The sequence below is a fragment of the Episyrphus balteatus genome, chromosome 3, assembly GCF_945859705.1.
Source record: "Episyrphus balteatus chromosome 3, idEpiBalt1.1, whole genome shotgun sequence".
Lineage (NCBI taxonomy): Eukaryota > Metazoa > Arthropoda > Insecta > Diptera > Syrphidae > Episyrphus > Episyrphus balteatus.
In genome coordinates this window covers 101,535,234-101,552,171 of record NC_079136.1, presented here as the reverse complement: position 1 = coordinate 101,552,171, position 16,938 = coordinate 101,535,234, and the positions used below count along the sequence as shown (strand labels likewise).

General features: G+C 32.3%; 1 protein-coding gene across 1 annotated transcript; it reads right to left on the bottom strand.

Moving 5' to 3' along the window:
* Positions 1–10,903: 10,903 nt before the first annotated feature.
* Positions 10,904–14,022, bottom strand: LOC129915604 (protein TAPT1 homolog). Its single transcript, XM_055995222.1, has 2 exons — positions 13,717–14,022; positions 10,904–13,634 (listed from the first exon to the last, which is right to left on the bottom strand). The coding sequence occupies exons 1-2, from the start codon at positions 13,904–13,906 to the stop codon at positions 11,884–11,886; spliced, it is 1,941 nt and encodes a 646-aa protein (XP_055851197.1). The 5' UTR covers positions 13,907–14,022; the 3' UTR covers positions 10,904–11,883.
* Positions 14,023–16,938: the final 2,916 nt, after the last annotated feature.

The window sequence follows — 16,938 nt, the reverse complement described above, 5'->3', positions numbered from 1 at the left end:
TTTAGAAGAGTTCTTTTATAGTATAATATACCGAATCGAAAAAAAACAAGAATGCGGGATAATTAGGTCGATAAATATACTATTATAGGAAAATAATGAATTGCTGTCTTCTTTTTTTAAATGGCGGCCAGTGAAAAATATGTCGTCTCCCACTTATGCATTCTGGTGAATTTTATGTCCACAGGGTGTACTTCCTACACCAAAGAGAGTGTACAAAATATACCGTTTTGGTTGATTTCAGAATCGAATAATTTTATGCACCATTAATGGTATATTATAAAAACAACTGAATATAGGTGTATTTTTTGCACTGAATCTTAAAAAAATGTTTAAATTTTTTACAGAAAAGACAGTGGTATAATTTTTATACCAATAATTTTGAGAAATACACCATATTTTTTCAATTTCCTCAATTTTACACCAAAATTAATGAATTTACACCAATTTATACACCAGTGTGCTACTTGAGTTAATGTGAGTTTACCAAGCTTCTAACGGATAGACACTGCGATATATGTAAATGTTACAAAAAACGCAGAGAGATGAAAAAATCATAGCTACAAATGTGCGAAAAATTTAGTTTTTAGTTTCATTTAGGAACAAGTATAATTAGTCCAATAACTTTAGTACTTCAGTTAGGTATAATTTTTTGTTGAATTGCATTTAAAGCCTAATAAGAAGACAATATGTGCTCTATTGAAATTTTTCACGTTTTTCCGTTCGCTTAATTATTGTGACCGTTAAAAAGTTGGAAATGAAAATGACTAAAGAGAATTTTGTATTGCACCTAAATTTTTGTTTTAAATTAATTAAAAAAAAGTTTAAAATCACAAAGAAGTCAAAAAATTAAAATTTTTTGTTGATACATAGTTTTAATTCTAAAAGACTAGTAGTAGTTAGGTATTTAATATAACTGTGGTAATATGACCTAATATAAACTATAAATCCCATAACATAACATATCACCTCGATTACATTTGTGTGTGTGGAGAAAATCTGGTGGTACATATTATGCACATGGTCCATACATGCCACAATAACTGAACTCGTTAAATGTTGCTCTCAAATAAACTGAGAGACTTTCAACCGCTCGTTTAAAAAAAAAAAAACCCAAAGCAGTTTTTGTCTGTTTTAAAATACCAAAAAATATCCCCCATTCTTCTGTTAATCTCAATATTATCCGCATAACCTAGAATTTGGACGAACTTTTAAACATTTTACTGATATTATCATGTGAATTTACCACAACTATATACGCTTCGTTGGCGAAAGGATCTTTATACTTTATTTGTATATTATTTGTTTTAGTGGGTCACTGTGGTGTATGCGTAACTTTTTTTTAATTAAAAAACGTGAGTATGAAGGAAAATTTGAGTTGTATTTACATTTGTTTGATAACAAATTAACTTAACTAAGCTTTCTGTGTATGGTACCTATGTATTTTAACTATATTTTTATTAATCCACTATTAAAAATCAAAGAAAAAGTTGTTGACAATTTTCAACAACCCTAACCCTATCAAATCATTAGTATCACTACATTCAACCAGTGGGGTTTCTAAAAAATCGAGTCCTTGAGAACCCATTCCTATAAAAGCCCCAAACCATCAATCAGTAATGACATATACGGTAAAATTTCCAGTGTTGCCACTAACACCATACCCACGCCCCCTGACTTTTTATTTTAAAATAGAACTTTAATTCATTCTACGCGGTGTTTATCATGCAGTTTAGGTGTTATTTTCCGCTTTTTTGTTATTGCTTTTTCTCCTATTTCTGCACAATGTCGTCTGTCCTTTAATATGGCGTAGGTGCCCGTGTAAACTTAAATATAAATACATGCATAACATACAACGGCGTTCATTTTCATTTTTTTATTTTTTTTTTTTTTGTAAAAGCATGGTTACAATATTTTAAATCAGAAATTTTGCGCAAACTCGATATCAAATAAAAGATGATAAAAAAAAGTAGAACAAATCCTATTTCAAGGACACCCCGACTGACGTTTGCCTATTGCCTTATGTTTGCCTGTTTAGTTAGTCTTCTTTTAAAGCAATGGCGGCTCGGTATTGTATGACACTTGTTGCCGAGGGATTTAACTGGAAAAGTCGGAGAGCTTTGCCTGACATAAAATGATTACGTAATTATTGAAAAATGTGGGTTTACGAAATCATAAGGGCGTTGGTTTTTGCCAAAGAAAAAGGCTTGGTGTTTAATAAGCCCATTAAATCCCAGTGATTTTGTATATTGTTTTTTTTTTTTTTTTTTTGTTAGGGTATTTTCTTACGAATAAAATGCTCTCTGGAAATATATTGCAATCTTTTTTTTTTATAATGGTAAAATTTTAAGTTTCCTAATAATTTAGAATATGGCGTTAAACATGCGTATTGATTCCTGGGTTCAAGCTTTTAGGGAGAGAAGGTTCACTAAAAGTATCTACAGTGAACTTGACTTGCCATCCTCAAAAATGCTTTTAGTGAAACAAGCTGTGGTACATGTGTATATTGGTTGCGTTAGATTGGGGTATGAGTACTTAGAATTGGTATATTGTAATAAATATATATTGAAAAAAAGGCCTGACAAGTGAAATGAAAAAAAAAATACCTTCTAAATAATATTCAATTACATCATACCTACAGTATAATAGTTTTTAATAACGTTGAAATGCTTAAACAAACTTCAATAATTCTATGCCGCTCACATTTTTTTTTTTTTTGAAATTTGATTCCATCTAGGACCTAAATTATAGATCCATAAAATGGTCATTATTTCAAGTTTCATGATGTACAATTGAATTGTTTTTACGAATGTACAAAATTTCGTCCAGTGAGAATTAGGTACTAGTTGTTAAAGTGTTTTTGTTGCTACCGATTAGCACACAAAATACAGATAGAACGCTTCTCAGAAGAGAAATTCTCTTCTCGATTTCAAGTCAGAATCCATTCGAAATCACTAGCGCCGTGTGTGAATTGGGTTAAATATTTAGCCGAGGATACATTTTTGACACTATTGGTTTGAAAAGATAAATTTTCAGCTGTCAACAATATAGCTTCTTCTTTAGCTGTGTGAATTGGGATAAATTTTTGACGTGGCTAAATAATTTGTTTAAACTGCAAAACAAAAGAATTAATGGTGTTAAAAACTTTTATAAATCATTACAATACACATACTTCCAACACGCATCGTTCTGCGGAGTTTATTTTTGATCCTCATGCACTTCCATTTTTTTCCTTCATCAATTAAGTGAAATATATAAAAATATATTTTTGTTTCCCTTGATGTACCTACACTAGCGTGCGTCACTTTTGTATGGCGGAAAAAAAGTACTCTAATTTTGCAATGTAATAGGGGTCAAAAGTTGTATTAGGGTCTAAGGTTTAATAATATGTAAAAAAAAAAATATAATATCGTTCGCCTTTAGCGCGCTCAAATCGTTTGAAGTTGTTAAGAAAAAAAACGATTTTATATATGAAAAAGTGATTTTTTTCCTTCACTTATTATTTCGCAGCGTCTTTACTAAGTGTTCAGTTAATTAATATTAATATTAATAAAAATGATAATTGTAAACGCAGAATTTAATTTTGATAAGCAATGCAACTTTTAAAAGCTATTACATTTGAAAATTCCATAGTTGAGCACTTTGACACACCCTAATGTACACAAGTACACTCATAATATCGTATTTTTTTCTCAATTTCAATATATTATTTTAAGTTTTTGATTATTATTAATTTAAAAAAAAATACATAAATCCTTCTGTCGAAAATTTATCCTCTGAAGATAAACATTTAAGCAGGATAAATTTTTGACAGCTGAAAATTAATACAGTCAAATAAGGAGAAAAAAGGGGTAAACCTCGGAATGAATGCTAATAGAAATTTTTTGTGCTCAATACCTTCGTTTTGGCATTCTATAACATACCTCAAAAGTCTAGAAAAATCTCATGTCCGCAAGTCGCGATTTTCAAGCTCAAATCGCGAAATGGAGATTTTCAAAATTAGCAAAAATAGATGATGGTATTATATACACATATGATACATGATATCAAGGTATTTTTTAGTTCTGATTCCAAAAAATCTAAAATCAAGGCAATCTGACGTCTATGAAAAAAATTATATCTGTTTTTCATCTGTCTACCCATATTATCATAACAGTTGCTAACTTACTACCAAAAAACCCTTAAAAGTTATGGTAGAGGAACCAAATTTTGCATGAGGGTTCTCATATCCATTATCATTAAGAACCAAAACAATGCAATGAAAAAATCATATAAATCTATTAACAAATGGTATTTTTTTGAGAAAAGGGGAAATTTTGGGATATGCACTAAAAAACATCCTGGTACAATCTTGGAATTTATGCTAATAGGCTTATTTTTTTGTTTCTATGTTTTTTTGGATATTCTATAATTTATGTCAAAAATCTAAAAAAAATCTCATGTCCGCAGTCCTAATTTTCCAGGTTAAACTAAAGTTAAGTGCAGATTAAAAAAAATAATAAGAAAACTTTAGATTCTTACATGTATAGATGTATACCAACATAACTCATATGATTTCAAGGTATTTTTAAACCCTGATTCCAACAAAACCCACAAACAAATCAATCTGACCATCCCTGAAAAGCAATGTACCTTATTCATGTTGATCTGACACAAATATCTGAAGTGTAGTTTTTCGGGTTGGTGATGAATGACCAAAACCCATAATCCCAAAGAGAAAATCCCCAAGACAATCCTGGGTATAGACAAAATCTCCAGGAAAAAATCTCAAAAAAAAAAATCTCCGAGCGAAATTTGATTGCTTGATACACAACTTGCGCATCTTCATTTTGGAAAGACCTATTTTTACTCATATTTAATTGTATGCTGTGATAACTTGCCTCAAAAGATTATGCTTAGTTCAACTCGCTGTATCCTTCCAGTTTATTAGAATCATTGGGCACGTTCAGGAAATATTAGGGACTAGATATTTAGGCAACGTCACTTTCTGAACGGAAATAAAGATAAATTGACTAAATTTGTTTGGATGTTTCATTATTGTCAAATATGGAAATTTACTTAAGATTTTTACAGATCGCGTAGGGCAGACACCAAATTTCACTATTCTTTAATAAATAAATAATATTAATAATAACAGATAAAGCACTTTTTACTCGTTTTTCAAACAAATAGATTTAATTTTGCTAACGTAATTCATTAATTAAAAATAATCAGCTGTCATGTTGACAAAAAAAACTTTCCTAAATGTTTAGGTAAAATTTTCTTGCCTAACTTTCCAGTCAGCTTTCCAATAAAATTACCTAAATTGGAAGGATTTTTTTTGACAGTTGACCAATCAGAGAGTGAGAAATTACCTAAATATTTAGGCCCTAACGTTTCTGAACCTGCCCATTGTTAAGGCACACGAATGGTAGGTCAAACAAGGAAGGTTCAAGTCACGGTTGTTTACACAATTTATTTTTTCTATTCCGTTTTAAAAGAAGAACCTTTATGATTTTAAAATTGTAGTGTTTAGTTCTGATTTTACTTTGACTTACAGTGTTTTTTTTTATCATTCTATTACCTACGTTTTTGTTTTTTCTAATTGGAGATTTTTGGGGATTTGGAGAAAATGGGAGAAAAAATTATTTATTGGAGATTTTGTCCATTGGATGCCTTTCCCCATGGAGATTTTGTCCATGGGGTCAAAAATTTTCTGGAGATTTTATCCGATTGAGATTTTATTTTTTGGAGATAGTGTAGGTTTCCCAAGTTTTCAATTTTTTAAAATCTGCACCTTATCTTCAAACCAGGAAAATTAGAACTTGCGGACTTGTTATTATTTTATTATCTTTGATTATACGTTCACCATTTACATAACAGAGCCGACATAAAATTGACACATTGTGAATTTTGATAATTATTTCTATAAAGTGTTAGCTACCTGAAATAGTACTCAAGTTTCTTAGTGAAATAGTTTTCCCTTCACGGGTTTTCGTTAAAAGTCAGTTTAATAGCTTAGACAAAAATTAAATAGGTAGAACATGTAAAAAAAAATCATTAAAGAAAAACTTTAACAAAACAATAATTATGTTGCGTAACTCTTGAATTCATTGCAAACCACATTCAACAGCTTGCTTGTGATTTCTTCCCTATGAAAAAGCAAGGTACACACAGACACGATAAAATTTATTGATTTCCGGCCGGCCATATTTTTGCCTCATAAACCCCTATTTTTACATAACTGACATCATTCCATCTCGCTCTATTCTATCCTCTGTATCACATTTATACTTTCCCTAAATATGCCTCACCCTCTCGAGTCCTGAGCAAAGACCTTGAAAAAAAACCGAAAACAATTTCATTCATGAAAATTGCTCCTTTGCAGACCGATTGTACTTCATTCATAAATTCAGGCCTTGATGGAGATGCCAAAATTAGAATACCAATACAACCAAAGAAATGGGGAATTTTTCGTGCTGTTTTGAATGGGAGAAATTGTTTGCTTAATAATGCCCCCTTTTCGAACTTAAAAACTCACACAAACACATTGAAATGAGACACGTGTGTATCAGAGCCAAGCAAACTCAGCCCAAAACCGCCGGCCGGGATGGTGTAAAATGAGTATGAGGAATGACCCTACCCTTGCAAGCAAGCTCAAGGTCGTTGTGGTGGTTTAAAGTTCCATTCAGTAGAGAATTTCATTCACAATTTAGCCGGAACCATCCACCGTGTGTTAGAGGGTTGCGGTGGGAAAATTTCTGCAAATAGGTGGATTTAAAGCTCGAGGTTAGTTTTACGGTATCTCACCTAGTCATTGTCATGGTCCTTTCACGTTTCACCCCATTTTTCTAGAAGTTACCAACCAACGATGCACATACAATACTTTGTACAGCAATGTGCATACCTATATTTAGGATGAATCAGAACTGCGAGAGGTCGGGTTTGATATATGCAACAGAAATAGATAAAATGGATGCTCTTTTTGTTCAGTGGACATGTAGGATGTATATACATAGGTTTCTTGAATTTGTTTTTTTTTTTTTTCTACATTAAGGGTTTTAAAAAAGCAATCAATATAATTTCGTATAATCTTTTCACAAATGTAGGAGGATAAATTGATTTGGCATTAGGACCAAAAGAGAATTCCGCAAAATACCTACCTATTTGTTGTACAAGCTAAAAAAATGTTGGAAATGTTGCGAAAAAAAATATCACTTTCTTAGATATTTTAGGTGTTTATCTATAGGTGTCAAGCAAAATAATTGTCTTTCAGCGTTTTTTGATACTAACTTAATCATGCGAAGCAAAAAAAACAATATGTTACGACGTTTTTAAATAAACTTAAGGTTAAGTAGGTTAGGTATCTACATTGTAATTTGTATAAAGTAAATATGGCCAAAAAATACTCTATATCATATGTTTTGCTCAAAATGATCACAACATGTACATATTTTAAAAAGAAAGTGTATCAATCAAATTTGCATGTCCCTTTTGGAATCCATTTTTATATAACTAAAAATATGACAATGTAATATCACTTTTATGTTATTTGAGGTTATGAGACCAATGGTAGGGCATAAAATTCAGTTTTGAGCTATGTACGAGAGATTTAAGAAACAGGGTTTTTCAAACTAAACTTTTTTGAGTGCCATCTAGTTTTGAATGTACATATCTAGCTGCATAAATCTATTTTTGTATTAAAATAGTTATATTAATAGACCCATTTTTATGAAAAACTCATTTTTGAAAAAAAAAAAAAGAGGATTACGCCACTATTGTTTTCCTAGCCTCATTTATAGTTCGAAAATATGACTTAAAAGTTTGCAAAACAGAATCTCAAAATTATGTTTAAAACTAAGTTATTAGAGAGGTTTCACAGCTATATTTCATAAAGATTTGGTTAAGAAATTGCAATATTTTCCATTAATAAAAAACCGAGTTTATCTAAGAAACGTCAAACGGAATAAAAAGCGATGGATTTACGTTGTTTTTTTTTAATGGAAATTAATTTAGACGAGTAAAACACTTAACGGAAATTACAATTAATTAATTAATTACATTTACGCTACTATAAATCGTCATAGTTCCGGGGATGGTTTTCTGAAAGAAAAAATTCATATTCGCTATCTTCGACGAATGCCCTTTTAAGCCGTATAAATATGTAGGTCTCATTTTCATATCCATCGTTGAATCGTGGGTCGTTCGAATGTGGATGGTAATATAGACCTTTTAACCTCTTATGCTGCATAAGAGGATTCAAGGTGAAGCGTGTGACTTGCTACAGGATGGTTTACTTTCAAATTTTCTTTCGGCTATTAAAATATACCTAAATTAATTCACTTCTTTTCATGTGCCATAAATATCGTAGGTAAAACCAGATTGCCAAGGATAGGTTATTCTTACGAAACAATATTTGAAAGAAAGTGAAAGCTTTCAGGTGGCGTTAAGAGCATCAAGGAATTAGGAATTGCTCAGAAAATATTTGTACCCTCAACAAAGTTATAGGGGCACCTACTATGTAGAATGTATGGGTGACACTGGCACCGCCCATTGCAGATGGGCAGTAAAATGACATTTTTGTTGTAGGTGTGGGTTGTTTTTTTTTTATTAAAAATATAAATTTTTTTAAAATACCAAAGGACACGCATTCGAATATTGGGATAATGTCTAAGTTGAATTTTGTGCAAAAAGTGCTATGAGATAGAGAGGGTTGAATATGCCTGAGCATATGTGTCTGTGCTCGTGTAGGTGGAATAAAATTCAATATAATATGTTTCATTGATAAATAGTATATATTTTTATATTAAATAAACACCTACACACTTTTCTTACACATATCTAATAGAAATTAAAAAAAAACTTATTGTGTATAAATCAAGATAAAAAATACTTAGCAAATTGTTTTTGTTTTTCGTGTGAAGTTGTTTGGGCTCTCCAAAATATGAGGTGTGTTTTTTTGAACATTGATTAATCCTTTAAGTAAAGTCGTTCTCATTCTCAGGTGCGATTAAAGGTTGATACCCCGCCACCTTGGTTTTTTTTACAAAGTTCAGTCTTAAATTACATCATTTTTTTTAATTTTATTGAAACATAAAAGTTTGTGCCTTTAGACCTAAAAAAGATTCAAAGATAGAGAAGCTAAACGTTTTAAGAAGAAATTATAATAGAGTCACTTAGGTGTATGCGTACTCTTTTTTTCCATTTTTTCAAGGAAAATATTTTACCTATCAAATTTTCAAATGGCACTATTTTTGTTAGCAAAAATTATTTTATGTAACATTTAAATAAAACTTATGAGGTATTATTCAATTATGTACATACAGATTTAAACCAACAAAAATTGATTTTTTGGAAAAAATAATTTTCTGGGTCGAAATTTTGAAAAAAATATAGGGGAGAGTGGGGCACTTTTGAACACGGGGCACATTTGAACACTGCATATAAAATTTTAGTTTATCAATCTTTTTTAGAAGGTATTCGATATTTGAACCTATTAACACCACATCCAAAAACGACAATGACTTTCCTTGGATATCTTAGCTGGCTTTCAGATTTATAGGTGAAAGGTGATTTTTATAGGTAGTGGTTTTGCATTATTTCAGTTTTTTAGTTGTAAGAGTTTAAAAAAAAAATTGGTGCGTGATTTCAAAACGCAATACAATTTTTGTTAATGTTTAATAAATTTTAAACTAAATCAGGGTGAATTTCGGAATGAATATATTAATGTTAAATATTTATTCAACATTTTCTGTCGTTGACACAGTTGGGGCACTTTTGAACATGTTCAAAACCGCCCCCAGCAGTGTGTATCAGACATTTTAAGGAAACTTTAATGTGTTTCATTTAATAAATCGTAGTGTTCTTATAAAAAGAATAATGAAACTACCAATTGTGGGCAAAATTAGAGAAAAAATGAAAATATGTACAAAATTATTGAAGATTTAAAACAATTACTGAATTCTTCAAGTTCTACGAGTACTAGACTGATCTCGATGAGAACTTGATTATATACCGCTTAAGCGGTATATAAATTAAAGTCAAGCTGCTTACAACAATTAACGGTTCTGGAATATGAAGAACATCCACTTTGTTAACATTTGTATTTAATGTCTAGAAATATATAGAAATATAGGTTGATCACAAAATAAATCCATTTTACTCTGAGAAGCATAAATGGTATGAATTCCGTTTTTCTAAGTTATGTTTAAAATTAATTTTTCTTGTTTTTTGTTTTTCTTTTCAACGAATAAATGTGATAACTTAAGTTTAAATTTAAAGGTTATTTTTTCTGAGTTTTTATTATTTTTTGGTTCCTTGAATATAATAATAATAATCAATTTTGAGTTTGTGTACCTATGTTCTTATTAAAAACTAAATACTGCTGTTCAAAAGTGCCCCTTCCATGTTCAAAGCTGGGCACTTTTCAACATAAGAGCCTATATTGGTTAAACATCAAAATTTAAAAATTTCGTCTAACTAACCAAATGTTATTTGAAATCGAAGTTCAATGTTACTGTTCAATGTTAGTAAACTTTACAGATCAAGAAAACCAACATATGTATATCGTTCAAGCAGCTGCGAAAGCAAAAAGTGTTCAAATGTGCCCCACTCTCCCCTACTTATTTTTTTCACTTTTTTTTATTAAGAATTATTCCTGTTTTTAACATTCATTGCTCTAAGGTAATTCACCGAAATGCAGAACAACGAATTTCACTTTCGGCATGTGAATTCGCAAACAAAAACACGCCTAATGAATTGACCATTGTTTCAGTGGATATAAGGTTCAAATACAAGTTTATATCGTTTCCCAAACACCCTACAAAAATATCTATCAGAGAGATGGAAGTATTTTTTGTGATAGAAATTAAAACTAAGATTTCATTTTTTTATTATTATTATTATTATATACATAGTACTTCGTACATGAATGTACGAACTACTGACACTTATCAGCGCGGCAACTGAGGCCATTTGGCTGAGACAACACCAGACAATGACAAAGAGAAGGACAGATAGACACAAAGAAAGAACATATAACATAGAACTACGTGGCACAGAGGAGGAGACATAGTTGAAAATTGTCTCATATTATCGCACAGGTGGCTTCAGTTAAGCTGGCGATTTAGAAAAAACTTCTGAGCCGACCGTTGGGCTCGAACCCACGATGTCTGGCTCTGAAGTCATCTACTTATTCCTCTGTGCCATGGCCACCTGCTTCATTTTTTTACTTTTTGTATATGTATAAAAAAGCCATCAAAGTAATATAGTATGTTATTCCAAGATTTAATTTCTTCTAATTAGGTCTTAATTATTTTCGAAAACAATGGGTATTTTCAAAAAAAACTAATTTGGCGACATTTATGATCCCCCTGTTGGGTTCGCCTCAGAAGGTGGCGGCAAGTCTCTCGTTTTTGTATTGGTCCATTTCTGAGACCAACTGAATGCTTTTGTTTTTGCACATGCTCTTTACATGTCTCTCAAGGTCCCTCATTTCAAAATGGCAGTACCAACAGAATCGTTCGTGCTCTCTATTTTGAGAGCAAGAGGCATAATAATAAATAAAAGTAAATATTTGTTTTTGTTTAAGAGTTTGAAATGTTTACTAACCTGTACCAATCAAACACGGCTTACAAATTGAATAGAATTGATCATAATTTAAGAAATGCTAGAAGGCCATTTATTATAAACATTCATAAAATTCATTTATGTATTTTAATTATTATATAAATATTATTTTTTTTTTCAATTAAACACAATATGTTATCAATATAAGGTTTTGTTTATTAATGCTGACAGTGCCACAAAACCGTTAACCGTTTTCAACAAACATACAAAAGGAATAGTTTTTTTTTTTTAAATAAAAACCACAAAAAGCAAAAACAAACTTGAATTGAGTAATCTCTATTACGCTGGCGCTTCCTTCTCTCCCATAATGCTCTGCATTGATGGCTCTGATTCGGAACGCTTATGCTTTCGCACGATTTTCTTTTTAATTGGTCTCTCCGAAGACACATTACTCCCCACACCACTCGACTCCTGTTGCAAGTCTGGAACACTACGAGTCAGTTCCTTTCCCTCTTCAAACACTTCATCGCTGCCAGCCGCAGTCGATGATTCGAGGACTTTCTCATTTAAACAAACATCATCCAAGTCAACGTCACTATTTGAAAACAACGCAGTTGCTCCAAGTTCAAGAGAGTTTTTCGCATCCAAAAGCGAATCCAATTCTTCAACATTAACCGATTTGTTGGGAGTAGATGTAGCTCCCATAGAATGACCATCATTGATATGCGATTGTGAACGACTTAATCCTGAAGATAAAACTGTTGATGATGATGTCGTCTCTGGTACTGGAATCGGCGCTGCTTTTGGCCGCGTCGGACTCTGAACTGTTGGCACTGGGCATACATTAGTTACCGATGAACCAGGCGTTGAATTGTTTTTCTCCTCTTGATGCTGCTTCATCAGCTCACAAGCTTTTCCCAGTGCGCATATTGTATTCAGTATTCTACAACCCATCAATGTCAAATAAGCTATGAAAAACAAAACAATCGCCGCACAGTTATCAAATGAGACGGCACTGTGAATAGCTTTAATTAAAACAACTCCCAGAGGAAAGGGAATGAATCCCATTCTTCTAGCCACTAAATCAGAGTGATCGGAGAATGCGTGTTTTTGACGCGTCTGGGTCATGTCGTAGGCCAAACTAATTGTATACTCTCGATATACATCCACTGGCAGTTCATTAAATCTAGTGATAAATGCATGCTTCACCCAATCTATTAGAATCTCAGTGACCAGAACATAGATGCAATCGGGTAGCATGACATAGAATTGCGTGGCACTCCAATTGAACTCCTTCATGGTCTGAATGACCACGATAAACAGGAGAACAGAAAGATGAAACCGTTCACGTACATCGCTGCAAGTAAGCTGGAAGAGATTGTTCTTATCGAACTTCTTAAATACACTCCCTTTCAATTCTACAAAATTGTTGGAAATCATAATTGTAAGAAGTCCTTTGTTATTGGAGTTCACAGCCACATTGAGTGTGGTTGCTTGGAACATGATCAAGAAGCTATGCAGCACAACATAGATCAATGCGAAAATAATGTGTGGAATCAAACCAAAGTGCTCGCGTTTCTTGTTTTTCGGCTCAGTTGCTGTCCAAAAGAGGGCATCTATAGTGTCCTGCCCAAATGCCGAAAGCAATCGATCACCTACTTCTAGCATATTGTAAAAAATGTACAGTTTAATGATACTCTGTGATTTAATAATATGATAGATGCGATTTGTGTCTACAGAGAGCATGAGAAATGTACACGCAATCCAGATGACACCTTTCAACAAGTCACAAATCTCAGCTGGCGTTAGTAGTTTTTGGGTTCTTCTTCGCAGTCCGAGGCAATTGGCTATTGGTCGACTTATGACAGCCCAAACAGCCAGGAAGAAACGTATCGGGAGAAATGTGTGAATATAGAGGAAGGAATCGGCACACTGAATCACTCCATAGCCCATGAACTTTTCCACTTCACGGGGTATCTTCATGAATGAGTATATTTTCTGGCGTCGCGCAGAATAGCGCTCCTCGTCGTGCTCTAATATGTAACCTCGTGTCATTTCTACTTTAACGAAATCTATGAACGATGGTGTTCCTGGTGGATATTGGAATAATGATTTAATTGTGATTGTCTTATCGGAGATTTTTTGTTTTTTTTTTTAGTGATTAGGATTTACCTTTGTATTTGTTTTGCACTTCATCGACATTTTCGTCAGAAGGAGGAGTAGTCTTTAGTTTTCTTCGCTCGCTAACGTCGTCGAATATTTCATCGATGCGATTTTGTAAATTAATTTCTGGTCGAAATCTTAGCTTTTTGGATGTTGGAGTGGATGAGAAATTTGTGTGGTCGTCTTTGATTCGTGACATATTTTTTTATTTTTGTGTGGAACGGTTAGCGGGTTTTTTGTTTTGTTTTTGTGGCTGCGGACTTTGTTAACTTTGACGTTTTATGAGGAAATATAATTTACGAATGAGTGAAGAAAAGGAAAACATGAAAAATAAAGAGACTCGAGTATAGTTTGAAAGTTGCAGAGATTGTTAAACTGTGGAAGTGTGTTTGATTTGATTCATTTAATGGAAAACTGATCTGAATAAGGTTTTTTTTTTCTTTTTTAAGCCTCGAACGGAGTACCGACTTGACTGTCAAAAAAATAACTGTTTTAGCTAGGAATTACTTTTATCCATAGTGAATTAGGACCGTACTGTACAAGTGTGGTTCAGCTTTGGTTTAAGAATTTAACGTGAGTGATTATTTCGGTGGGTTAAGCATGGATTTGACTATTTTAACATAATGAATATTTAGGGCCAGTTGTACAAACGTGGTTCATCCTCGGATCAACGTTTGAACTCGGTTCAACTCATTTCCAGTGTTGTACAATCGAGGTTCAGGTCTTAACACACGGTTGAACCACGATCAGAAGTTACCCACCGATATTGGTGGATTAGCAGTGGACAGTGGTTCAGCCATGGATGAGGTGATTTTTAGTGGAAAAAATGTTGCTTTCTCACTTTAAGCCTGGTACGCTGCTCGCGCTAAATTTTAGCTCCCATACAAATTATCGAAAATTTTTAGCCGAGATAAAATGGATCCCATACAAGTTATCGATAACTTGTATGGGAATTTTATCTCAGCTAAATTTTAGCGCGAGCAGCGTACCAGGCTTTAATCTGAATTTTTGTCAATTCAGCTAAGGTGGTGGAAATTAATGTTGTTTTCCCAAATGATTGGGGTGTACCCATGTTTTTTTTTAACTCCGTAGTGATATGGCCATTAAATCCATGATGGATTCAAAAAAAAAATTTTCACAAAAAAACGAAAACCATACGTATGCTGCGTTGCATCCATGTTAGATTCAAAAAAATTTTTTTTAACAAAAAACCAAAAATCATTTGTATATTCTTAGCTACATTTAAAGACCATGACCATTAACATTTAGTTGCGTCGTTCTTGTGTTATAATGGGGACTTTTCACGAGTCGATTTTTGACGTGCGGCGAAGCTTTTTGACTCGTGTGAACGTAAGTCGCAGGCGACTAAAGTGAAATTCCGCATAGAAAACTCCAAGTCGACCGACATATCTTGCGGCTAAAATCGACTAGTGAAAAGTCGGCATAAGCGTTTGAAGGTAGCCATATATTTATTTTTTGTATTTCTAATTTTTCGAAAAAAAACTTTGGTAATTGTATGTATATATTTGTTCAACAATGTTCAGGATCCGTTTTTATTTGAAAAGTGCATTGCGTATATCTCGAAATATAACCATTTCAATGCAACCATGTCAAACAAATTTTTGATTATTTTTTTCTATGAGAGCTTTTTTCAAACCCCATTTTCTCCCCTTTTTTTTTTTGTTAATATTTTTAGATATTCTGTATAAAATACCTATAACACAGCAAATAAAGTTACTTGGCACTACTGTTTTTATCGAGAGAAAGTAAAATCTGGATAACTATATGGATTTTTCAAAAATCTATAGGTACAGATAAAGTTTTTCTTGTATTTAACACGTAAATTGTTTTTATTTCAAATATCTCGATTTCGTTTTTTTTTTGCACAAAACAAAAAAACTAATAACACAGCATTTACTACTTTTAGTTTAATTTTTTAATACTTTATTATAAACAAATACAATTTTCGTCACAAAAAAAAAACAAAACAAATAATGGCTAAAACAGATGTGCGGCACATCTGCACGCATCGCTGCATGCAGCGCTGCACCCAAAATACAAGTGCATCAATTTTCAAATTATTGATTCCGATTTCTGTCAAAAAAATTGATGACCTTGATATTTATTATTATTATTTTTTTTTTGTAAGAAAACGATAAAAATGGACTATAAGCGGTTAAAATGGAAGAAATAATTGAATTTATAAAGCAAAACAAGATGGTTATGTTTTTTCTTATAAATTCAATTAGTTCTTCCAATTTAACAAAATCAAAACGAACGTTATTTGAATTTTTGAATGATAGATTGTGTCAACTGCCAATATCAGAAATGCCAAATAGCAAGTATTTTGTATTTTTGTTGTTTCTTGTTGTGGCTGCATTGAAACTTGGCATGGAATTTAGAAATAGAGATATGATGCAGCTCTGCCCTGCATGCAGATTTTTCTCCCATAACAGCCCGTGTTTTTTTTATTTTGCTGCAGGGAACAAACTGCACTAAACTTGATCCACAGCTAATCCGCCGAAATCGGAGAGTTAAATTCCTGATTCGAGGCTGACTCACGTTTCAGTTTCAGTTGCTTAGCCCTGACTGTGTTTTTTTCTTCAGTTTAACCCGGTCGTAATAAACATAAAACAATTTTAAGCCTTGTTTTATATATTTATAGCCTGTTGAGATAGTTTCCCAAATGAAGTTAGTTCAGATTTCAAATTCATTTTTTTTTCTATAGAATTTGACTTTTTCCAAAAGTACAAAAATAAAAATATTTGTTTTCCCACATCATTATTGTTACACAACGTCTCCTCTGGGCATTCAGCTGCGCAGCATCACAACCGCAATCCAATCCACAAACAACACAATTTTTTTGCCGGGAAAATTATGTCATGTAGTCGTATTTTATTTATCGTGTACGTGTTAGGTTTTCAGGTTTTCTCTTGAATGTAGAGGTAAAACGACTCATTTTACCTCTATATCCAAAAAAAAAATTTTTACACGTACACGAAACTGGCCATGATTTGAACAATGCTCATGTCATGTTCAAAAAACAAGATTCTTCGACAAGATGTCTTTGCAGGTATGGATTTTTCTGGTTCCATTAGATTTTTTCAAAAAAAATTTATGAATCGGGCATCGTGCATGCCCAATCAGAAAACCATCAAAATATACGTTTGAAAATTTTCACTTATGTACATTTTCAATTTTTTTTTTTATTTGAATCGGACTATAAGATGT

Excerpts from the sequence above, each read along its gene's own strand:
- LOC129915604 (XM_055995222.1), bottom strand. The coding sequence starts at position 13,906 with ATGTCACGAATCAAAGACGACCACACAAATTTCTCATCCACTCCAACA. Across the intron at positions 13,635-13,716 it reads AGTGCAAAACAAATACAAAG|GAACACCATCGTTCATAGAT; the intron begins GTAAATCCTAAT and ends AATATCCACCAG.